At 35.8% G+C, this 26,248-nt stretch overlaps 1 protein-coding gene across 2 annotated transcripts; it reads right to left on the bottom strand.

Moving 5' to 3' along the window:
• Nucleotides 1-1,712: 1,712 nt before the first annotated feature.
• ilvbl (ilvB (bacterial acetolactate synthase)-like) lies at nucleotides 1,713-25,230 on the bottom strand. Of its 2 annotated transcripts, none has more exons than XM_021467622.3 (16): nucleotides 25,023-25,230; nucleotides 24,784-24,931; nucleotides 23,218-23,419; nucleotides 19,939-20,066; nucleotides 17,478-17,616; nucleotides 14,886-14,997; nucleotides 14,670-14,769; nucleotides 14,010-14,107; nucleotides 12,232-12,368; nucleotides 11,437-11,571; nucleotides 10,484-10,598; nucleotides 10,038-10,207; nucleotides 5,261-5,331; nucleotides 5,087-5,158; nucleotides 3,273-3,378; nucleotides 1,713-3,103 (listed from the first exon to the last, which is right to left on the bottom strand). In XM_021467622.3, the coding sequence occupies exons 1-16, from the start codon at nucleotides 25,064-25,066 to the stop codon at nucleotides 2,925-2,927; spliced, it is 1,956 nt and encodes a 651-aa protein (XP_021323297.2). In that variant the 5' UTR covers nucleotides 25,067-25,230; the 3' UTR covers nucleotides 1,713-2,924.
• Between the last annotated feature and the right edge of the window lie 1,018 nt (nucleotides 25,231-26,248).

The raw sequence follows: 26,248 nt of genomic DNA, 5'->3' as shown, positions 1-26,248 counted from the left end.
GATCTCATGTCTGTAAGTCGCTCCTTTTATAGCTCTTCAGTGGCACTGAAAGTAGGATATGTTCCCATTTGAACGCTGCCTACCATAAAAAACGTTAATGGGTTAATGACAGGGCATGCTCTATTTTGGACAGGTCATGATGTGCCTGGGCTTAATGAAGCATCCCTTTTTTTTATAGCTTCTTATGTAAAAGGCACAAGAGCATTCAGTGCTTCCTTTGACTGGCCATGTATTTGATTGCTTTATAATGTAATGTAAATTAAAGGGATAGATCGTTCAAAAAATGAAAATTTACTCACCGTTATAAGTTTCTTTATTCTGTTATGTTCAGCAGAACAAAAGAAAGTTAAACAGGTTTGTAACAAGAAAATGTTTGAGAAAATAATGACAGAATTACACATTTTGGACAAACCTTAACTTTAAATGAAAAATTTGGGTAAAAAATGCAAAAACAGTAACCTGAGAAGAATTTCTTTTTCATTTCTGGAAATTTGTTGGTTATATTTTTAGATTTAAAATCTTCAGAATTACTTTACTGTCCTCAAAATGTATTACTTCAGCTGATAAATGATGTCCTAAAGATTAGTACAAATAAATATTCAGTAGTATCGATTAAATTAAAGTTTACTTGTATGGTGCTTTTCACAACAATTATCATTCGGGCTTCACAAAAGGTTCACATCATTACATTACAGTCAAAATCAGAAAAGTTAAGGAGTTGTGTAAAGGGTTAGTAAATATGGAGGCAGATCAGTCTCATAAATAATTGTCCATCGTAAATCCAAAACAAGATTCATAAATACACAAATCCAATTTGTATATTCAAAACACGATTCGTAAATATCAAATTCAAAACACGATTCATAAACACACAAACCAACTCAGAAATTCAAAACACGATTCGTAAATAAGCAAATCCAATTCATAAATTCAAAACAGGATTCATAAATATCCATTTCGTAATTTCAAAACACGATTCATATATACACAAATCGTAAATTCAAAACACGAGTCGCAAATATCAAATTCGTAATTTCAAAACAAGTTTAGTATATCCAAATTGTAAATTCAATACAAGTTTCATGAACACACAAACCAATTCAGAAATTCAAGACACAATTCGTAAGTATCCAATTTGTAAATTCAAATCACGATTCGTAAATACACAAATCCAAATCTTAAATTCAAAATATGATTTGTAAATATCCAATTCGTAATTTTGAAACTATTCATATTTACACAAATCGTAAATTCACAACACGATTCGTAAACACACAAATCCATTTCATAAATACCAAACACAATTAAAAAATATTCAAATCCAATTCATTTAGCAAAAATATTTACGACTTTTACTCAAGAATTTACGAATTGTGGGTTGTATTCATGAAAAGTGCTTTGAATTAACAAATTGGATTTTGTAAATGTGAATTGTGATGTGCATGGATGAATTTTATTTTGTATATATATTAATTTCGAGACTGATCTGACTCCATAAATGTATTATTTTTAAGACTGATCTGCCTCCATAGTACATAAACGTAGTTAACCTGCAGCTATATAGTATATAATTTTATTTATATATATATATATATATATATATATATATATATATATATATATATATATATATATATATATATATATATATACAGTTTATAAGGCAGAGACTGACATCTAGTGGTGTGTTTGTAAAACAACTGTAAACATTGTTCTTTAAATTAGTTTATTGCATCAGGAAGTTGTGGATGATGCCAAAAAGATCCATCACAAACCAAGGAGAGGCATTAAAGGTATATTCAGGTCTGCAAAAACACAACACTGCATTTCCAAAAGTGAGTGAGGATATTACTTTGGTTTAGGTTTTATTAGATACGCTTTAAAAAATGCCTTTCTAACTTAGAATTTTTGTCTTGTTTCTAGTCCAAATATCTTAAACCATATAGCTTTTTCCTCAAAACAAGCAAGATAATCTGCCAGTGGGGCAAGTAAAATCTTATTTCAAAGCAAAAACAAGATTATTTTGCTTATCTTATTGGCAGATTGATATTTTGCTTGTTAAAAGGGAAAATACTTAATTTTGATATTATTTTTAAAAACAAGACAATCTTTTATGCTTGTCTAGAAAATGCTTCTTGATTTAAGAATTGTATGATATTGGGACAAGAAACAAGACAAAAAGTCTAAGTAAGAAAAGCATTTCTTGCATTGTATCAAACTTATTTAGTTTATTATTGTTCACTATAACTGCAGACAGAGTTCTTCCTATCAAACCTCCGTTTCTCAGTTTCACATTCAGTAATTACAGGCACTTTACCCTTCAACAGCATTATTATGTAATCAAGTCGTGATATGTGCTTTAAAATAATCATTTTAGTCCATATTTACTCAACCGCCACGGCTTAAATCTTAAAATGCTTTCTGATTTTACAGTACAAATGCAAATATACAGAGTAAAGGCACTGTGTTTGCTCCTTTTCCGCTGAACGAGAAAGTACTTTCATTATTTCAAATACACATCAAGCTCATATTTCAGCCCAAATCAAAACAAATTGAATATATAACTTTATATACATACAATATTTGTGTTATCAATTCGAATAGAGCGCATCAAGTATTACCATAGTGTGATTAAATACAAATAAAATAATTTAACTATCATCTCCCTTTTTGGTTATACGTTAATAATAATAATGGGCTGAGGACAATTATCATCGTTGATTTCACTTAAATTGCTATTTATTTTGGTTTTGGGATGACATATAATCCAGATTAGTCACAAAAATGACTTTTCATGAGCGTTTAATTGTTGCTTCGCTCTCTTTTCAAATCAGCTGTATCCAAAATATCATATTAAAGGGAGGATCATGTGGTATATTCCGAACACAAGAAAAACTTTGGGTATCTAGGCAGAAAAGTGCACACTAAACTGAGATTGAACCTTCCCTAAAGTTGGTCTTTCCGATCAGGACGTTGAGCAGAACGGCTTTTCCCTCCTTGCACTCCTTCTGCGCCTTCTTAATGATGTCTTCAAGCTGCGACTCATCCTCTCGGCCAATAAGATAACCTTTCCCCCCGTAACCATCAGCTACAACGTGGTAATCTGCAAGGAGGAGAAGAAACCTGACGATGAGTTATCAATATGTAATTTAGTCTCTCAGAAAACAGCTTGATTGTTAGACTCAATGTTTATCTGGATCATTACTGGAGGTTTTGTTTAGTTTTACGTTTTAAAGAAAGGCACTGAATTGAGGCTTAATGGACCGTCTCACCTGTAAAGGCAAGACCGCAGGCGACGTTGCTGCCGAGCATAGGCACTTGTTCTCTGGAGATCTGACTCCAGCAGGCGTCGTTTCCCACCAGAGCAATCACTGGGGTCTGACATGCAACGACAAAGAGGCAAATCAGAAGGAAACCACAGTAGATTTGTTGTTCCAGATTACATACAAGCTACATTACAGCATTAAATTCTAGAGAAGTTGGTCAGATAAAATTTTGGATAAAAATATAAACCCTTAAAGGCACAGTGTGTCATTTTTTGCCACTAGAGGGCGCATATTCATGACAAACAGTCTTTGAAACATTTGGGATTATGTAAATCAGTGTTGCCAAGTTTATGATTTTCCCACGGAATTGGGCTACTTTTCATGTTCGTGGGTTGTTTTTTTGCATTCCGCTGGTCGTCACTAATCATTTACATAAAAATATAAGCAATCATATACTCGTATAATAATTACGTTAATTATGTTCTGAACTTTTATTATAATTTTTTAAAATATCAATGCATTGATTGAAAGAAAATCTTTTATTTCAACAGATTTTATTACAATACACTTATTTTTAATGAAAAACCTTGAGTTTTTAGAAAAACTCAATTTTTTTATTCATTTAGCCAATCTCCAGGTCTGGCGGGAGTACTTTTAGCTTAGCTTAGCATAAATCCTTGAATTGGATTAGACCATTAGCATCTCTCTGGCAGGTTGTCACCAATCTATTCAAGTACATAATAATTAGTGCCACGTAATATAAAGTGATTTAATTTACTCTTCTTTACATAAAAACAGTGCCTAATCTTAAAGCTTACTTAGATAAAACTATTTAATTCAGATAAATTGTATTATGTCCTGAATTATTATTATGAAATCTTTAAAAAGTTTTGTATTGAGTGAAACAAACTGTTCAAATTGTATTAAAATTCCCTCATTTTTAAAGAAAAACACATCTTTTTTTGAAAATAGGCTGTTGTTACAACTCCCAAGAGTTAAACAGTTGAGTTTTACTATTTTTAAAAATTTATTCACTTATAGCTTAGCTTAGCATAGATCATTGAATTGAATTAGACCGTTAGCATCTCTCTCGCAAGTTGTCACCAATCAACCCCCCCCCCCCCCCCCCCAGATTTTTTGTACCTTATTTTTTAAACTGTTGGATTTTACCATTTAATCCATTAAGCCTATCTATGGGTGTTAAATTGGATTGAATTAGTCCATTAGCATCTCTCTTGCATGTAAATACAGGTATGTACATAATAAGTACATTGTCCCTAATTATTAATTTACATGCAAGTACGTAGTAATTAAGGTTGATAAGTATAATTTAATTGACTCTTTTATTTACATAAACACATTGTCTAATCTTGAAGCTTACTTGGTTTAAACAACTTGATTTAGATAAATTACTATTATACAGTTGAGTTTTACCATTTTGTAATCCATTCAGGTCTGGTTAGAGCATTTTTAGCTTAGCTTAGCATAGATCATTGAATTGGATTAGACCATTAGGATCTCTCTCGCGGGTTGTCACCAATCAAACCCCCCTATTTTTGTAAATAGGCTTATGTTGTAACTCCCCAAAAGCTGAATTTTACCATTATTAATCCATTCAGCCGATCTCCAGGTCTGGGTGGAAGCACTTTTGGCTTAGCTTAGCTTAGCTTAGACTATTGAATCGGATTAGATTATTATCATCACTCTCAAAAATTACCACAGTTTTCACACAAGCTAGCGTTTTGTCCTAGCAGAACACATTTTAATACATTCTTAACTTAATTCTGTAAAAGTCTTGTTGCATTTATTATGGATCCTACCTTGTGGCGTGTGAAGGTATCAAATTCAGCCACTGTATATCCGAGAGAACCGTCGCCATAAACAATCCATACCTACAAACGACAAATTAGCTTTTACATGCATTCTCATAACAAGATAAAGGCTGCAAATAACATCAGGAAAAAATGAATAAATAAACAATAATCTTATTTTACCTCAGACTCAGGTCGACAAAGCTTTGCTCCCAGAGCAAATCCTCCTCCAACACCCAGAGTCCCAAAAGCCCCTGATGCACAGAGAAGTCATGATGAACACAAATACTGAAATGCTGTCATGGTTTAATAAACAGAGCTTATCATGATATTGCATTAAAACATTCATTTCTATATTATTTAGTAAATAATCTCAGACATAAGATATCAACGATGATGTGCTAATTATTAACTGTTTTAATAATGTGCGAGCTGACTAACAATAAATGTCAATTTTTCTTGTTCCTGTTTTCTTGTTCCTGTACGGCACTTTGGTTCCACATGTGGTGTTGTAAGTGCTTTATAATAAATAAATTGAGCTGACTTGAAGTGATATTAAGAACTGGTATCAAAAGCATTGGAATAAATGTTTTTTTTTATTATTGTGTTGTAACACAGTCTAAATTATTTGTCATCCTGTGTATTTTTTTCCTTTCTTTTTCAAATATTTCCCAAATGATGTTTGACAGAGCAAGAAATTTGTTCACAGTATTTCCTATAATATTTTTTCTTCTGGATAAAGTCTTATTTGTTTTATTTTGGCTAGAATAAAAGTTTTTAATTTTTTTTAGATATCATTCCAAGGTCAATATTACAGCCCCTTAAGCAATATTGCTTCAATATAGTCTACAGCAGGGGTTCCCAAACTTTTTTATTCCGGGACCCACCTTGGCAAGTAATTCAATCTCAAGACCCACCATAACATTTTAATATGGAAAAATGGGTAAAAAAAAATGTATCCATTCAAAGCAGTCAAAAATATATGGTGTGTGGCTTTTTGGATTTTGCAATTTGATTTGCACAAAGTGAGGCTCGAAGTGCTTTTTGTAGGATGCTGGCTGTAACTGTGATCATTTTTTTTGTTGTTGAAAAAGATACTCTTCTTTTTTTTAGAAGAGAACATGATCAACCTTTGATCAAGCCCCTTGATTATGATCAAGCCCCATCACATCGCAGTAAATTCCACTTCTAGTGTATAGTCATAAGAAACTAAATCGCTTTTTGATCGACTACTACAAGCTGGGTAAAGGTCAGAAAAAGATTCCAATGCAATTAATGTCATAGCTGTATAAGATCTAATATTTACACATTTGCTTGAGGAAGGAATGATGGGGGTACTTGCATTACTATTTTCCATAACATCTATGCCCTTCCATAACATTAGATGACGTTAAAACTAACAGATAGCACCAGAGCTATTTATTGATTGGCAATCTGTCAACGTTGGGATGTAAAAAATATGGGACAACAAATAGCTTCAAATGATGGAATACATAGCAAACAATAGAAAATATTGACAATAAAATAAAAGGTTTAGCCTATTAAAATCAATGGCCTATAAAGAAATTAAATAAAGCTATAAAATCTATTTCACTTTTAATTGTATTTGCATATTGATTAAAGCTACTATAGTTATTAAGTGAAGAGCAGCAAATGAATCTCTCATTGTGCTTTGTTTGATAACAGAGGTGTAATATAAGAATGCACAGATCTATAATGAAGCCTTCGACTACTTTAGTAACCGTTTGTGCTCATTTAAGAGAAAATTAGTAGCGTTTAAAATAAAACACGCAGGACGGAGCAAAAAAAAAAAAAAAAAAAAAAAAAAAAAAAACGGGGAAAAAAGCTATGTGCAAGCTCTGTGCAAGCTCTCCCAGCTAAACGCAGATTGCGAGGGCTTAAACGGAGCAGTGCTCGTAATGTCGAGCGAAAAAATAATTAAAAGACAGCTGTGAAACATAACCAGCTTTGTCTTTTTGTAGGAAACGCACTTTAGATCTTTTTAGGGTAAGAGGTTTTTAAGTTATTGCCGTCAATCGTACTGGTTTTGATTCACCGCAATGTAAATCTAGCTGCAGCTATGTGACAGTGCGACCCACCTTTGTTCACTTTGCGACCCACAGTTTGAAAACCCCTGGTCTACAGAACAAACCACTGTTATACAATGACTTGCGTAACTACCCTAACTTGCCTAATTAATCCAGTTAAACCTTTGAATGTCACTTTAAGCTGAATACTAGTGTCTTCAAAAAGGTCTAGTCTAGGGATGGGAAGATTAACCGATATGTATCGATACGCGGTCATGCGCGTGCACGATGCGAGTGCATCGGTTGAGCAGCAGAGGATGAATGAAATTTTGGAAGCAAATCGAGATGCATCGGTTTTTGCGAGATGCATCGATTTTTCCGAGATACAGCTTATATTTTTAATATAGAATGTATTTTTTTATTTACTAACAAGTGTTGTCAACCTGTTTTTGGCGCATAATTTAATCGACCTACATAAAGTAAGCCTTAGCAACGGATTTGCGGATGTGCACACACTACAACTCAGTGTATCAGGTGTGCGGATGAAGCTAGTGGAGCGCCCTCAGAAAGCGCGAGAAGCAAAACAAACATTTTATTCCCCACTGAGTTTTAAATCTAAAGTATGGCAAGCAACATTATGGATTTAAGGATGGACGACATGACAGGACAGATGCAATTTGCAAAATGTGCCGCGCATCTGTAAAATACGCGGGCAGTACGACTACGATCTGATATCTCACTTGAAGCGGCGCCACGGTGTTGTTGTGAAAACATCTTCCAGTGTTTCTGCATCCCCGGCTTTTGCACTGCTTCAACCAGTTCCAAAAGTGGTGAGAAAAGCATTGCAAGTTTTTTTTTCCATGCGCAACAGTTCTGCTCGCTCTACGCCAATAACGAATGCTATTGCATTGTTCATCTGCAAAGATATTCAGCCTAGTGTCACGGAGAACGAAGGTTTTAAACACCTCCTCCTGTTAATTTTTATTTAATTATAATAATAATAATATTAATAATAATAATAATGATAAAAATAATTGGGTGTCACGGTGGCACAGTGGGTAGTTTGACCACCTCACAGCAAGAAGATTGCTGGTTTGTTATATTTTTATTAGCCTGTTGTTTACAGTGACAGTGATGTTTCAAAGCAGCATAACACTGCTAGTTCACAACCTTAAGTTTTGAATATTCAGTGGCAAAATATATCTTTGTAAAACTTGTTTTCATAGTTGAAAAGTTAAATCACAATTCTTGTTGTGCAATGCTAAATTTATTTATGTTGAAAGAGTGCAAATATATACATATTTTTTTAATATATATTGCACTTATACATTCTGTTTATCTTGAAAATACTTAAATAATATGTGCTATATGTTCTAAAATGGCCCTCTACTGTAAACTGACACTCTGGCTCTGAGAGAAGAGCCAGTTTGTAAAAAAAAGTCTTGGTTTTGCTTGGTTTATAAATAATCAAACTCATTCAATGGCACAGCATCCTCTTTCACATCATCTCATAAACTTGATCTAATTAGTTAGTGCTGAAATATCGCATCGTATCGCGATATGGGTGTGAATCGTATCGTGTTGCATCGCAATATGTCACAAATGTATCGCTAATATATCGGATCGTATTCTTTGTATCGAGATGCGTATCGGATCGGCATTATAGCTTAGATGCCCAACCCTAGTCTAGTCAAATATGATGGGCTGTCATCATGGCAAAGATTAATGAAGTCAGTTATTAGACATTAGTTCAGGGGTCGGCAACCCAAAATGTTGAAAGAGCCATATTGGACCAAAAAAAGCAAAAAAAACAAATATGTCTGGAGCTGCAAGAAATGTAAAGCCTTATATAAACCTTATAATGAAGGAAACACATGCTGTATGTATCTATATTAGACTACTATAAAAATGACTAAGTTGGATACAAATAAATAATGAGCCTTCATGATTAAATAGCCACTGAAATCAGGTGGTTGGTGTTTATTCCGTTGTCATTTAAACACTTCAGCACAGCCTCTGGCCTTTCAGTGGTATAATTTGATCATTTCTTCTTGCTGCCCATTAGAGTTCACATGCATAAAAGCGCGTTGAATATCGGTCACATCACAGACAATTGAGTATGCTGGCACTGAATTAATGTCCTTGGTTTGCTGATCGGTGATGTTACCTGCCATTTTAATAGCCCTTTCCTTCAATGTCTTAGCAGAGAGAGGTATATCTTTAATTTTTTATATTATCTTGGTTTTGTTTTTTTAGTCAAATAGGTGTTGTAATATGTTGATGAATGACTCCTTCATATAGTCACCATCTGTGAACGGTTTTCCATGCTTTATTATCTCCCGCTTTGTTTACAACAGCCACCTGCCTGGCATCCCGCCCTGCTGATGGAAACCTGTGTCGCAGGCTATGACGCAAATCTTCGTTGACAGAAATGTTGAAATTAAATATTAATTCTACACACTTTTACAGCATTTGAAAATGTTAAAAATGCTTGTCCTCCTATAGAAATCATATTAAAACAGAAAAATATATTAACCTCCCCCATCTTTTTCCATTTTCAAACATTTTTGAAAAAGCTCCAGGGAGCCACAAAGGCAGTGCTAAAGAGCCGCATGCAGCTCTAGAGCCGCGGGTTGCTGACCCCTGCATTCGTTATTAAAACTATTATGTTTAGAAATGTGTTGAAGAAAAAAATCTTTCCGTTAAACAGAAATTAGGGAATAAAATATACAGGGGTGCTAATAAATCAGGAGGGCTAATAATTCTGACTTCAGCTGTATATTTTTATTATTGTATTGTGTTTTTTTATTTTGCATTTTGTTATGTTTCTTAGATATGGACATAAGAGTCTAAATATAAAAGGAATAATAATAATAATAATAATAATAATAATAATAATAATAATAATAATAATGAACGCCTCTGTCTCTCACCTGGGTCCAGCCAGCAGAGCGGGCCGTGGGGTCTCATGATATATGCAGCGCTGCCCACGAAATCCCCCCCATCAGCCACTATGATGCTGTCCTCAGCCAAAAGCTCATCCACACGGTGCAAAACACTCAGAGGATTCAAATGCCTCTCGGTCTTTTCATCTGCTTTCGCTCTGAAGGCAAAAAAACAAGCATTTGTCAGATTTCCATTTATTAACATTGCGATATCGATGCACAAACGTCAGCCCTAATATTGTGCATGTTCATTATCGAGATATATTGGACACACTGCAAGAGTTTCCTAGAAAATGATTTTAGTCTCTTGAAAATGCATAGGAGAGAAATGCATCCTGCAACATGATTTGTGAAATATTCTAATTCTGTGCAGAAATGTGCAACTTTGATTGTAAATATAGCTTTTGTATTCTAATATCAGTACAACGGATCACCTGTTAGCTTTCTCTTTGGCGTTATCTCCCTCTTTCAGGCTCTGCGGCCATTCCTCTGGGCATCTGTGTCCTTTTAGGGCTTTTGAAAGATTCAGGAGAAATGAACCAGCATCGCCTGAATCAGTAAAGAAACAAAGCTTTTTAACATAACGCATGTCTGTGTGTATATTACCTACCATATTTTAATGAACTGGTTTATTTGATTTTCTGATTATTAAGCTACTAGTATTTAAAGAGCTTGTCTGTGCAATGTTAATGCAATATACTGTATAGTATGAGCAAATAATGCGTTATGTACAACTGATGTCTGAATTATTAGCCCTTCTGAATTTATAGCCCCCTGTATATTTTATTCCCCAATTTCTGTTAAACAGCACATTTCTAAACATAATAATAACTCATTATTATTTTTGAATAACTCATTTCTAATAACTGATTTCTTTTATCTTTGCCATGATGACAGAACATAATATTTGACTAGATATTATTCTAGATGCTAGAACTCAGCTTAAGGTGACATTTAAAGGCTTAACTAGGTTAATAAGGAGGGTTAAGGTAATTAGGCAAGTCATTGTAATACAGTGTTTTGTTCTTTAGACAATCGAAAAAAATGAATGGGGCTAACAATATTGGCATTAAAATGGCTTTAAAAAAACTGCTTTTATTCTAGCCGAAATAAAACAAATAAGACTTTCTCCAGAAGAAAAAATATTATAGGTAATAATGTGAAAAATTCCTTGCTTTTAGACATAATTTGGGAAATATTTACAATTTCACAGGAGGACTAATGTGTCCAAGAAGAGCCCTAAAATAAACATAATTTAGGAAATTAACTGCTTTTGTGCCTATATTTTGCACCTATTTTGTGCCTATACAGGCAATAGATTATAGATTGTTAGTATAATTTAATGTAACTGTAACACATTATGTAAAATTAAAATGTAGTTGCTGACCTTGAATGGCCACTGTTGGCTTCCAGAACATGTCGGAGTTCTTCAGTAGCTGACTTTTGTCTCTGTTCACTGCGATGATCTTGCTCCGTCTGTTCAGCACTCGTCCATAACTTAGTCTGAAGTCACACACCGTGCCTATCCACGACAGTGAAGATTTTCAGGTACAAGAACTTAAAGTATGCATGAAATCAAATCTAACCATACTGACTTTGTAAATACTGTTTTGTGGTGAACAATTCACCTGTGCATGCCATTAAGAATATTTCCCTTGTAATGTCCCATTGAAATCTGAAAAGCACTTCCTGTTTGGGTTTAGTTCAATTCTCAGATTACGTCTGTCTGAGGTAGTGGGCATAGCTAACATCCTTAACCACACCCCTCCAACTTCTGACAACAAACAAAAATGGTGAGGAGGAGGAGTCTGTTAGGTTGTAATAACTCTCCCCAAACCCATTTCCTAAACTTTCTGAATGAAATGCCTACTTTACTACATCCAATCAGCTCGCAGAAAAAAACAAAACAAGCCACGCCCACTGATTCTCATTTAATATTCAGTTTCTCTGTGAACTCTGTCTCAATACGGAAAAAAAGGTTGCCGTTTCCGGTTCATGTGGGCTTTAACCGAGCAAGATACAAGGGTCACAATTATTTTCAAAATTATTTATAAATTGTATAATTATTTTTTCCCCATGTCTGAAAATCACAATTAAAAATTCATACAGTTAAGGATGTATATAGTAGGGTACATAATTGTGTTTATATTCCAACTGTACAGCAGGTGGTGCTGTTTCTCACCTGCCAGCAGGACGAGGTCGGCATCTTTTAATGCGTCTCTTCTGTTCTGTCTGATGTGCAGCGGACTGTTCTTTCCCAGCAACCCTCGGGACATCCCACCCAAAAAGCAGGGAATGCCTAAAGACTCTAAAGCTTTTCTGTAACAGACATGTACAAAAACAAAAACAAATAAACTTTAGGACTAAAAATCACCTACTATGAGAGAGAGTGAGTTACAGATGCTTTTCTCAAAGTTAACCTTCAATTAATGTTGTAAATAATTTATTGTCATTTTGGACACAAGTTTCCAAAAGAATTGCATATTATTTTTTAACTAGCTTATTTCATGTAGATACAAGGTTTATAAACAGCCGATTCAATGACTGTCAAAGACCATTTTATAACACCATTCCATTTGATCCAGCAACTTTGTAATTCATACCCCAGCATGCACTAACCGGCCACTTTATTAGGTACATCTTACTAGTACCGGGTTGGACTCCCTTTTGCCTTCAGAATTGTCTTAATCCTTCGTGGCACAGATTGAACAAGGGACTGGAAATATTTCTCAGAGATTTTGGCATGATAGCATCAAGCAGTTGCTGCAGATTTGTCGGCTGCACATCCATGATGCGAATCTCCTGTTCCACCACATCCCAAAGGTGCTCTATTGGCTATTTGAGTACAGTAAACTCATTATCATGTTTAAGAAACAAGCTTGAGATGATTCACGATTTATGACATGGTACGTTGTCCTGCTGTGAGTAGCCATCAGAAGATGGTTACATTGTGGTCATAAAGGGATGGACATGGTCAGCAACAATACTCAGGTAGGCTGTGGTGTTGACACGGTGCTCAATTGGTACTAATGAGCCCAAAGTGTGGCAAGAAAATATCCCCCACACTATCACACCAGCACCACCAGCCTGAAACATTAATACAAGACAAGATGGATCCATGCTTTCATGTTGTTGATGCCAAATTCTGACCCGACCATCCAAATGTCACAGCAGAAATCAAGACTCATTAGACCAGGCAATATTTTTACAATCTTGTACTGTCCAATTTTGGTGAGTCTGTGTTAATTGTAGCCTCAGTTTCCTGTTCTTAGCTGACAGGAGTGGCACCCGGTGTGGTCGTCTGCTGCTGTAGCACATCTGCCTCAAGGTTGGATGTGTTGTATGTTCAGAGATGCTCTTCTGCAGACCTCGGTTGTAATGAGTGGTTATTTAAATTACTGTTGCCTTTCTATCAGCTCAAACCAGTCTGGCCATTCTCCTTTTCTCCTCTTGTCTTGACCATGCCTAAATGAATTGAGTTGCTGCCATGTGATTGGCTGATTAGAAATTTGTGTTAACGAGCAGTTGGAGAGGTGTACCTAATAAAGTGGCCAGTGTGTGTATGTAGCGCTTTGAAAGTCTTTATTGTACATAACATTTCACTTACACTTTTATATAATATTTACATTTAAAAAAGATTAATTTTTAGGATTTTGACCATTTAAAAAAAGAAAATTCAGTTCAATACTTGTTATTTTCAAATGCGGTTTCTGAAATATTGATCAAATGTGCATTATTTGTCAGTGCTAGTGAGAATATACTAGGAGGGGAAGACTATAATATATACAGTACAGTGTTGCTCAGCATAAATGAGTTTTAAAAATGACATTTTTGTCCATTTCTCAGTTCATTATCCAATATTGTTTGGTGCATTTAAACTAATTTATTAAACAGTTATATCTATTAAAATAAACGTTTGGTGAGCTAACATCTTTTTATAAAAAGGTCAATTTAATTTACCTGATATCATCGGCTGGTGTTGGGGGTAAAGTTGCCTGACTGCCTAACAATATGACAGGCTTCTTGGCTCTGCTCACCAGTTCCACACACCTTTGGACCTGCGAAGAATAAAGCGTCAAGTCATCTTATCTTCAGCATTTGGGGCAAAAGTCACCGATTTCAACATTTCCTCTTCAGCTTCGGGTTTGTTATACGCTTCGCTGATGATAAAGCAAATCTTGAATGATTATCAAATATTAATCAGCTGCACTGTGGCTCAGTGGTTAGCACTGTCGCCTCACAGCAAGAAGGTCGCTGGTTCGAGTCCCAGTTGGTATTTCTGAGTGGAGTGTACATGTTCTCCTCGTGTTGGAGTGGGTTTCCCCCACAGTCCAAAGACATGCATTATAAGTGAATTTGGTAAACAAAATTGGCTGTCGTGTATATGTGTGTGAATGTGAGAGTGTATGGGTGTTTCCCAGTACTGGGTTGCAGGTGGCAGAGCATTTGCTGCGTAAAACGTATGCTGGAATAGTTGGGGGTTCATTCCGCTGTGGCGAACCCTAATAAATTAAGTAAAATAAGTAAAACTAATAATCAACAATTGTGTCGTTTCAGCTCATTTTAAATAAGTAGTTTGAACAAATAGCAAATGTCATTTTTGAATGCCGGTTTCTGCACCTGATCGTCTGTGGCGTGAGGGATGTGAACAGGAAGTGGTGACAGATCTCGGCTCTCCCAGGCTCCAGCAAATAAGTTTGACAAGTGATTTTTGAGATACCTATGGGATGACAAAAACAACAACGGTGTTATCAGACACGCTAAATAATGCTATGATTTCTCAAGTGAAAGCTGGTGCAGAAATAACAGGATGTGAAGAGTGAGAAACATTTATACCATGCAATGATTTTCCCCATCAGGCCTTTGGGAGTGTTTTTGGGGGCAAACTCTTTTTCCACCACATGATACGGGTACAGTGTGTCTATGGGAAACTCTATAAACACTGGGCCTGTGAAGCGATAAGGGACAAAAATAAACATAATTAGGAAAGAAATCCTGAACGCAAATGCTAATTAAACACAAATAACAGATTATTCCGATATAAAGGAAGCATTTGTGTTTTTACATTAAAGGTGCAGTAGGTGATTGACTTCAGAAACATTTATTGTTGTGCTGGTTTAAAGTCTCTTCACATTCCAAAAGTAATGATTAAAGTAAATGATCTAAATGTGTTTATATAGTTGAAGTCAGAATTATTAGCCCCCTTTTGATTTTTTTTTCTTTTTTAAATATTTCCTAAATGATGTTTGACAGAGCAAGGAAATTTTCACAGTTTGTCTGATAATATTTTTTCTTCAAGAAAAAGTCTTATTTGTTTTATTTCGGCTAGAATTAAAGCAGTTTAAAAAATTTTCAAATCTATTTTTTGGGACAAAATTATTAGCCCCTTTAAGCTAGTTTTTTTTTCATTCATTCATTATTCATTATTTATTTATTTATTGCCATGCCAGCTACTAAGGCTATTTTCATGGCAAGAGCATTTCAGTAATTAACAAAAATCAACAGTAAAAAATAAATAATTGAATATACAGTTTAAATAAGATTTTTCTGCTTAATACATGTTAAAAATTCTAATACTTTTTCTGGAGTCACTTTGTTAAAAATGTCCTTAAGAGAGTTCTCAACATAAAAAGTCTTTCTGGAGTCATTAAAAGCAGGGCAGTCTAGTAAAATGTGTTTTACAGTCCATGGGGTTTTACAGTGTAAACATTGGGTAGGGTCTTCATCTTTGAGTAAAAAGTTATGTGTTAATCTTGTATGTCCAATACGGCAATTTTTTTTTCTTTTCTTTTTTTTTCGATAGTGTACAGAACAAACCATCGTTATATAATAACTTAATTATTATTAATTATAATTATTAAGCCTAATTATCCTAACCTGCCTAGTTCACCTTATTAACCTAGTTAAGCCTTTAAATGTCACTTTAATCTGTATAGAAGTGTCTTGAAAAATATCAAGTCAAATATTATTTGCTGTCATCATGGCAAAGATAAAATAAATCAGTTATTAGAAATAGGTTTATAAAACTATTATGCTCAGAAATGTGCTGAAAAAAATCTTCGCTCCATTAAACAGAAATTGAAGAAAAAAATAAACAGGGGCGCTAATAATTTTGACTTCAACTGTATGCGTTATTGGTTTGTTTTACAATACATGTCAACCATTCCTTGATCACCTGGACCAGTACAATGCTGATTCGGAGCAGCAGTGTAGTGCTTAGCCCCAATCCCAATTCTACCCCTTAGCCCAGGGGTGGCCAATCCTGTTCCTGGAGATCTACCTTCCTGCAGATTTCAGTTGCAACCCTTATCAAACACACCTGTCTGTAAATATCAAGTGGATTTCAGGTACTAATTAATTGGTTCAGGTGGGTTTGATCAGGGCAGGAGCTAAACTGTACAGGAAGGTAGATCTCCAGGAACAGGATTGAGCCCTTCCCTTTACCCCTTGTTTTGTGCATTCCCATGAACGGGAAGGGGTGTACCAATTCTCTTTAGCTTGAATGTGTTGGGCTAATGGGAAGGGGTAGATAGCCCTTTGTACGGAGATATTTCAGGACCACACTCGAAACCAAGGGGTAAAAAAATTCCCAGAATACACCAGCCACAACGGCAGGATCAATGCACCCGGAATCTGAAGATGCATGCAAATTAGCTTTTTTTGTCATTATTGCGAATTATTACAACAAACAAGCACATGTTTTAATATATTCATAACCGTGTTTGTGTTTTACCATCATGCTTTTAAAAAACTAAACACTAAAAGCCGCTACATTTCGAGATCTATAATCTCCTGTACAGCAGTCCCACAACATTCTGACACTCGATGACACTCGAATACCCTGTCAGAAAAGTCTAGTGGCTGGGAATGGGCTTTTACAGTGTGTGGTATAACGCTAATGTTGTTTTTGGTGTGTTTACATAAATGAATATGGCCACTGTGTAAATGTGCAGTATAGTCACGATCTACATTAGATCGTTATGATAACAATATATATATATGCCTTCAGTGATTTCCTGAAGATAAATACCAAAACATAACACAACTAGAATAACTACAGCAGTCGCCATCGTCGATCTCATATGAAGCAAGAGATTGCGATGACATCTGTTGACGTGTGCAGGTGTTGTAGTGCTGTCCCAATTCTTAGGGGTAAATTTTGAAGCCCTTTACACTCAGTTTTAAGGGCCAAGGGGAAGGGGAAGGGGTACAAAATTAGAATTGGGCCTTTACATGCTCACTGACCCTATTGACTGCCTCATTGAAACTGTTTATATGCCCTGATTGTTCTTTTTTAATAATAATAATAATAATTTTTATTTATTTATTTATTTTAGTTTATTGTTTGGTAAATATTGAAAAATGTAAATCTAACAAAAACACTTGTAAAAAAAAAAAAATGTATAATGCAAATCAATGCCACTGTACCTGGTGTTCCAGACTGTGCGATGGCCAGGGCTTTTCTAACAGTGGGAACTATTTCTCTCACAGTCCTCACTGATGCACAGAACTTACAGAGAGGCTTGAAGAGAGACATCTGGTCGATATCCTGGAGTGCACCTCTACCCTGCAAAGAAACACAAAAATCTAAGTCTTTTAGATTAAACATATCTTTAGGACATACTCAGTATAGGGAGGGGGGAATCGATATCGATACAGCATACTAGTATTGTGATATTTACTGCAGCAATACTATATGAAGAGTTCAGATGCAAAAACCTCTAAATCCATCTGACCTCTTTTCTTGTAAATGAGCATTTCAGGCTCCTCTGATTAGGTTTAGAATTGTATTTTATATGTAATGAAAAGGTTATTGGCAAATAAAATAAAAATGTATTTTATTTTTTTTTCAAAAATGTCACTTTAGACCAGGGGTCACCAATCCTGGTCCTGGAGGGCCGGTGTCCCTGCAGGGTTTAGCTCCATCCTGCCTCAACACACCTCCCAGGATGTTTCAAGTATACCCAGTAAGAGCTTGATTAGCTTGTTTAGGTGTGTTTGATTAGGGTTGGAACTAAAATCTGCAGGACACCGGCCCTCCAGGAACAAGTTTGGTGACCACTGCTTTAGACTATTCTTTTTTTTAACAAGGTAAATTTTCTTTCGCATCAAATCCACGTCTGCTTTTTATGCAAAACCCTTTAAATCCACCTAATGTAACAAGACAGTGTAATTTGTTAAAAATTAAGATGACATTAGAAATTATTTTACCAAACATAAAACACATCACACAAACAACCTGAAAACTACTTTTGCTTCCTAAAGTTGCTGTTATTTGTGTGCGTTTTTGCATTTTCATTTCGCAGCTGACTGCGCGCGCACAGCCCCTAGAGAAACATTAAATGATTAATCATTTAATATAAGATTCAGATAAACTTCATACTCGGGGAGAACAAAATGACATCTAGAACGGCTGCAAAATATTAGTACTTCATAAGAAAGGGCTAATCAACTAATTTGCCATATTTAAATAATGTAAACTTTTTATTCTAATAATAATTATTATTATTTTTGCAATAATGTATTTTTATTCATTTTTCTTATATTTATTTCTAATTTGCTGTATATTTTATTAATTTAATGATGTTAAGATATTATATACTTTATACATATATAAAATGTTTTGACGATACTGTAAATGTGATTCCAATATAGCAAATTTAGAGAGAGAGAGAGAGAGAGAGAGAGAGAGAGAGAGGGAGAGAGGGAGAGAGCGAGAGAGAGAGAGAGAGCGAGAGGGAGAGAGAGGGAGAGAGAGAGAGAGAAGAGCACCCTTTACTTGTCAGTGCGTGCACATGGCTCCTAAATAGCATAAGTAAGAGAAATAGTGGATTTCTATAAATTCAGCAGCCTTTTTAAAATAACTTTAACTCATTGTAAAGAAAAAGATGTATAACAGTGTCATAATAAATAAAAATCAAGTTAAAAATCAGATTATTTTTTTGTTTGCGCTTGTAGTTGACCATTCATGTGCTGTGGGAAAAATGTGTTTTTCAATCCGGCTACCACCTCAAGTATATTTCAAACCTGTGGGAAGCAATGCACACCGAGGAAATGTAACTATTTTACGTTTTGTTAGTGGCTATTTCGTACGAGTCCAGTCGTATGAAAATGTACCATTTGAAAAAGGAGGCTTTAACCCAAACCTCTATATTGTTTAATATATTTTCATTAAAGTGGAATCCAATGTACAAAGTAAGGTAAACTTGACTGAGTGCTTCATTTCCTTTTAAATGTCACTTAGAGCTGAATACTAGTATCTTGAAAAACATCTAGTACAACATCATGTGCTGACATCATGCCAAAGATGAAAGAAATCCGTTTATTAGAAATAAGTTATTAAAACTATTATGTGTAGAAATGTGTTGAAGAAATCTTCCTTCCGTTAAACAGAAATTGGGGAAAACATATACAGGAGGACTAATAATTCAGATTTAAACTGTATATTATATTAATACACACTCCTAAAATTGGTATTTTACTTCCAATTCCTGTAGATAGTAACAGTTTTTATAATTTTATAAATCAGTATTAGGCAAACGGATCAACAAACCAAAGTTAGTTTTTTTAAAGGGCGGTTACATATTATGGAAGTCAAAAGTACCTAAGCAGGTTTACCACAAAAGCCATTCAGGTTTGAAAAAACATGAGGATGATTAAATGATGATGTTATTAAAATTTATGGGTGACCTTACACTTTAAATCCTCATGCTCAAGGTTAGCTTCATAAGAAACTTACACGTAAAATAAGATACAATCTAGTGTTTGCACAAGACAAAATGAAAGAAGATAAGGCAGTGTTTGAGGCATAAGCCGACCAGAGCAGAGAGCAAATGCGCAGTTGACATGCGCATGTTAATGACTCATAATCTATAAGAAACTTCCTTACCTGCAGGAGAGTCGCAGCAGCTCCACCAATCAGAAGCAGAGGTGATTCAGCCATCTGAGCGTTCTTTACTGCGGTCACTGTGTTGGTCAAACCCGGGCCTGCTGTCACCGCAGCCACTCCAACTGTACCTACACCAGCAGAACAGAAGATTAACACATTTCTGACAGGGGGAGGGGATTAGAAAATCAGTTTTTGTGAATTTTAATGATTTTTTCAACATCCAGCAAGACAACAAAATGTGCAATCTGTTAGGGCCAATAGCCTACTGGTTAAGTGTGTCGACATAAAGCACCAAGTTGCTCCTGTCGACCCAAGTTTGACTCCCAACTCGAGGTCCTTTGCCAATCCTTCCCCTCCCTCTGCTCTCCATGATATCCTGTCAGTTCTCTACACTGTTAAACTATCCATTAAAGGGTAAAAACCTCTGAAATACACTTATAAAAAAACTGCAATCTACCTGAGATATGATCTATATAAGAGGCCTCTTTCATGTTAATGTTGGTAAATAAAGACAAAGCATTTCACATGTAGCATATTCTTAAACTCTGACTTTATCCTTTAAACAAAAAAAGACCAATAATAAAGGGTCAAGCATCAAAAGCAGTTTATATTATATTAAAATACAATTATTTTTGTCATCTACATATTTTTTAAATGTACTTTTTACAGAAGAGGCTGGAAAAACCATTGCATTATATTTACATTTAGATCTAGTCATTTAGCGTAATTTATATTTACATTTAGATCTAGTCATCCAAAGCGACTTGCAGTACAATTGGGGCGGCTTTCAGCAATTCAACAAGAGGCAATACACACGAAAAAAATGCTCATTATACAAAAGAACTGGTAGTGCTCAGAGAATTAAGTGCTAGCGTTAGGGGGGAGCCTCTAATCTCTCTTTTTCTGATAATTGATAATAAAGCTTGTTTGGCATGTTGTCCTGGGAGAGAGCCCTGAGCTCATAAGATCTTCGTGCCTGGGGCTCCCTCCCATTTGCAAGGCGAGAGGGGAGTTTGAGCTCAGGTAGATCTCGAGAACTCCTCAGCTGTAGTAGCTAATAAACAGATAGTGATTGCTCTTAAGAGATAACTACTTACTAGGAGCATGTCTATGGTGCCGATTTGGATTAGTCCTTACTTAAGTTGCATGTTTTTGGACAGCGGGAGGAAACCGGGGAACCACGGGGGAAACCCATGTGAGCACGGGGAGAATGTGTAAACTCCACACAGAAACATTGGCTGGCTTGGTAAGGACTAGAACCAGCAACGTTCTTGCTGCGAGGTAACAGTGCTAACCACTGGGACACTGTGCCACCCATCTTGGAAAGGAGGAGGAGTAAGTGTGGAAGGGGGGATTCTGCAAAATGAAGATGGCTGTCATATGGAACTTCGGGTATTTATAGCGGCTTAGGAATCGCCTTATTGGTTAATTATAAATTGAATAATGTGGGACCGGCTGAAAGCAATCATAAGCATGTGATCCTCTTGAAATTACTTTATAAATAAACTTCACTTATTGAGAGCAGAGCGTTTCTACAGGTGGTTTGTCAAGACCACTCACCTGTGTGAAGCTCACTTCATACAGTAAACAGCCTTGGTTTATTATAGAGATTTAAAATATAGAGTGATTGTAAGAAAGGGTGTGGTGAAAATGTGCAAAACTGGTGCAACTGTCAGTTAAAGTGGTAGAGAGAAAAAAAAGAGTGTGTTTTCTACAGGTGATTTGTCAAGCGCACTCACCTGTGTGAGGTACTCTCAGTATTGCAAAATGTTTTGAAGCTGTCATGTGGTGTTAATACTAGTAATATTTTAATATAAATTATTCAGATGGCCACATTCTGACATTTGAGAACATTTGCTAGCCAGTTTGTTTTTTGCCTAATAAACAACAATGTGCTGCAGCTTTTTTCTTATGGTCTAAACCAGTGGTTCCCAACTTTTTTTGCCCGAGACCCCCTTTTCCCTAAAAAAATATTGCGAGGGCCCCCTTCACATTTAATGATATCAATCGCTCATAAAAGTTTGCAGTAATGATGACAAAAATGGGGGGCGGGGACATTTCTGTGTTTCGTAGGTTGCTAGGCGACCATTAACTGTTTTCTCAGAGGATGACAAGCTGAAAAAACATTGCTGCCATTCTGATACAAGTTTTATTCAAGGAAAAAAGTAGAAAGCACTGCAGTGTTGGTGTGTTCTGTGTTTGTCTGAGAAAACTAATCTAAACGAAATGTGAATATTCCATCCAAGCTGAAGCTGATCGGTCAATTCTCGTCACGTGACTTGCAGTGCGTTCTGGGCTCGGGGTGCATTGGTGCGAGCACGTCACGCCGCTTGTGTGCGCAAACCGCGCATCTCCATTGGAAACAACAAACTTGTGCAAACTCTAGAAATACGCGATATGCGAACGGCCCCTAAAAGGCCGCCGCCATTTGTGATCTCCATCAGTTGATCTTCTTGCACGGACATGCTGGATTCACCTGATTTGTTGACAAATGGGTTGTGGATCCATTCCTTGGCAGTTCCTTCACTTGGCCTTTTCCCCTTAGCCAAGAAACTTTCCAAAGATGTCTGTTTCTTACTCATTTTGCTGCTTTTGGGTTAAATTTGGGCTCTAAAGTGATCGAGATTTAAGCGAGAGAATACAGTCATTTTTCAAAATAAAAGACTATTAAAAATAAAAGATCGTTCAGACTCAAATAATAATAAAACGGAAATAATTAACGATTTCTTGAGCAGCCTGGTACCAATTGATTCATGGACCGATGGTTGAGGACCACTGACCTAGGGGATAAAATGAGCAACATGATCATTCTCCTAATTGTCCACTGCTAAGAAATTTTTTAAATATGACGCGACCCCCATAAAGATCGCTAAGGCCCCCTTGTGGGCCGGGACCCCCCTGTTGGGAACCGCTGGTCTAAACAATGTGTGCTGAAGTGCTGTGCACACTATTTTTCACGCTTAATTCAAACTTTTACAGTTAAAACACTAATCTCATAACATTATTTATAAAACTGTAATATAAAACGTCCAGTTTAAATACATTTTTGTAAATAAATAAATACTATTATAAATAATAGTATGGTAATTTGACAAAATTTTTGAAAATATTTTGGTGCATCAAATAGCATGCCCATTATCAGCCAACAAGTTTCCAAGCACAAATTAGTAGATAAAATGCTACTGAACTGCAGTATTTAAACCTCATAATTAAACACAAAATGATAGGAAAAACTGCAAACAGTGAGATGTGTTTTCTGCTGTTTGGGTTAAGTCTTACCAGAAAGTCTCGCTACGGCATCAGCAGCAAACACAGCTGTGGCCTCGTGGCGGGTGTCGACGATGCGGATGCCTAGCTTCTCACAGGCCACCAGGATGGGCGAGATGTGTCCTCCCACCAAAGTGAAGACGAATTTGACACCGTGAGAACGCAAAACCTCTGCCACACTCTCTCCTCCATGTCGAGGACTCTGTCTCTCTGTCTGGGAGTGATGAACGTATTTAAGTTGTGATGAAACGGAAAAAGCACTTGATTTTTCTCTTTTGTATTTTGACAAATATTCTATCTCAGTGGTTCTCAAACTGTGGTACGTGTACCACTAGCGGTACGCAGACTTCCTTCTAGTGGTACGTGGAGAAACGAAATATGTCATGTACATGCTACACACATTTCAAAATGTATCAAAAATTATGCATATAATTTGTAATATATGACATATAGCCTATATTTCTGAGGTAATCTGCCACGTTTTTTAACTGTGCAGAGTTGTAGCTGCTTAACTGGGCCAACTACGCTACTGTATTTAATGCGGCTCATTTTCATAGTGGTACTTGAAGAGACAATTTTTTTCTGAGGTGGTACTTGATGAAAAAAGTTTGAGAACCACGGTTCTATCTGATTTAACAAATGATTGTAAAGGTGGAGAGTATGTCAGCAGAGAGTCGTTTTAACTGGAAGATCCAGTTTGACTAAGCATTTAGAGGAAACAAACAGTACGCAACAAATTAATTGTTCGTAATAAAATCAATAATGCATGCATTCACAAAATAAAGGCATGCATGCATTTAGAAAATGCTAAAAAAGGGTGTAAATTCATTTTATATTGTGTTAGGGCTAGACCTGAATGATATTGGACAAATCTGACATTGCGACATTTTGTTTTCCTGCAAAATCAATTGCAATATGAATACAATTTCACCAGATGTTTTGAACAGCTCTATATCAGTATTCAGGTACAGAAATTGAACATTGAAATGTAAAATAACGCTGTACAGTGTTCACCAAATTAATTCAGTAAAATTAATCGTCATTAAAGTTCCAAATGTACTTCGAAACGTAAACTCTCTTAATACGTCTTTAAAACACATGCAAATCATAAAGTTTAACTCTGTTATGAATATACTTTGCAGTGACTCCACGAATCTCTTGTATTTTATTTTGCTGATCAACTATAATCATAACCTAACATTGCATATCCTGCAGACACACACACTGCGATATTGATGCTGAAACAATATATTATGCAGCCCTACTTAGGGCTACTGATTTTAGCAATTAATGCTATAGATAATCTGATTTATGAATAAATAACTGAGTGATCTTTCTTAATGGATCAGCTTCAACTTCAGAATAGCTAAACTAATTAAGCATAGATAGATAGATAGATAGATAGATAGATAGATAGATAGATAGATAGATAGATAGATAGATAGATAGATAGATAGATAGATAAAACTAACTAGTTTTAGAAGGCAGATTCTATGACAACTTGTTAACAAAAAGTTGCTGCAATATAATGTGAAAACTTTACATTTCATAACCCATATCTGTTACAATCCTCATTACCTTATGAAATAGCTGGTAAAGTAAGCCCAGTTTATAGGATGCAAAGATCACACCTCCAAGAGCAGCTCCCAGAGAGCAGCCTAAATACATGGATATGTCCATCGCGACGGTGCTCTGCGACCTGACGCCCACCTGTCCTGTTAGAGACCTGTCCGACGATAAAAAAGGCGTAAAATTAACAAAACAGCCACATACTTATAATGACGCTAAGCTCCAAATGCACTTTTCAGTACAGTTACTTGACAAATCTCGAGACGGCGGTCATGTTTCTACGCGCTGTCATGTGTGTTCTTGTTGTAGCCTGGTTTAAGGTCAGAGAAACACTGTACCTGTGCCAACTTTTTCTCCCCTGCTGCAGTCAGCGCTGAGGCCGATGAACTCACTCCTGTTGACGGGCCACGCAAACTGAAAGCTCTGAATGGACTGGGTGAATGTGAGAGTTACGCTATATACGTAATAATCGCTCCGCTATTTGAGCAGTTGAGTGTACTCGCGCGGCCAGCGTTCTGTGAATTCATTTGGAGAATAGCAGTCTGCGCCGTAACATGATTGGCAGCGCAGTCATCCAATCAGAGCCCGAGACGTGCCTGGGTTACTCTAGTAACGTTCTGTACTACCAGGAAACTCGTGTGAATAATAACAAGTATATCTTTGGTAATACTCGCATGTTTTCATTGATTTGTTTTAGGAGTGTTTTTATTGTTTTTACTGTAATTACGCGGGTGAAAATATATTTTGTAATTATGGTAAGTGATCACTAACAATATAGGTCTTAAAGTGAATGACCTTTGTTCTGATAGTAAAGTCCTACATCTATAGTCTTTGCTAATAGTGAACAAAATTACCTTTGAACTTCGACAGGTGCCATCCCTTAGTATACCAGAATAACGTTAACCATACAATTATACAACAATACAAACTTTGAACAGAATTATTTTTATTTTCATAAAAATAAACAAACCCTGGAACAGATCCCGCCCCAAAATGTGTAGAGTAAATGTGAAACGTCAGTAAAACTTACTCATCACAGAGTTTCTTTGTCACGGCTGTAAGGAGGAGAGTTTGCGTTGATTATACACATCATATTATGTCTACAACAATATTTAGTTTAAAACAATATGGTTGCAAAACATGTTGCACTTAAGAGTTACAACAAATACAGGAGGAATATAAAGGCAAAATACCACAGCTAAAAATATTTTTTAAAAATATTTTAGGCACTTCCAAAACGCTACTAAACTAGTGGAAAGTAGATACCTTTAAAATACACATTTATTACTACATTACATTTATTTGTGGCTGCAGTAAAGGTCCAGTGAAATGAAATAAACGTTTTTTTAGATGTTAGTATCAGTATGTTAGTCTTAAGGAAATCTCCCTGCTGAAAAATCCAGCTTAAACCAGCCTAGGCTGGATGGCTGGTTTTAGCTGGTTGACCAGCCTGGTTTTAGAGGGGTTTTGGCCT

The sequence above is a fragment of the Danio rerio genome, chromosome 18, assembly GCF_049306965.1.
Source record: "Danio rerio strain Tuebingen ecotype United States chromosome 18, GRCz12tu, whole genome shotgun sequence".
Classification (NCBI taxonomy): Eukaryota; Metazoa; Chordata; class Actinopteri; order Cypriniformes; family Danionidae; genus Danio; species Danio rerio.
This window is presented reverse-complemented; position numbering and strand designations above follow the sequence as displayed.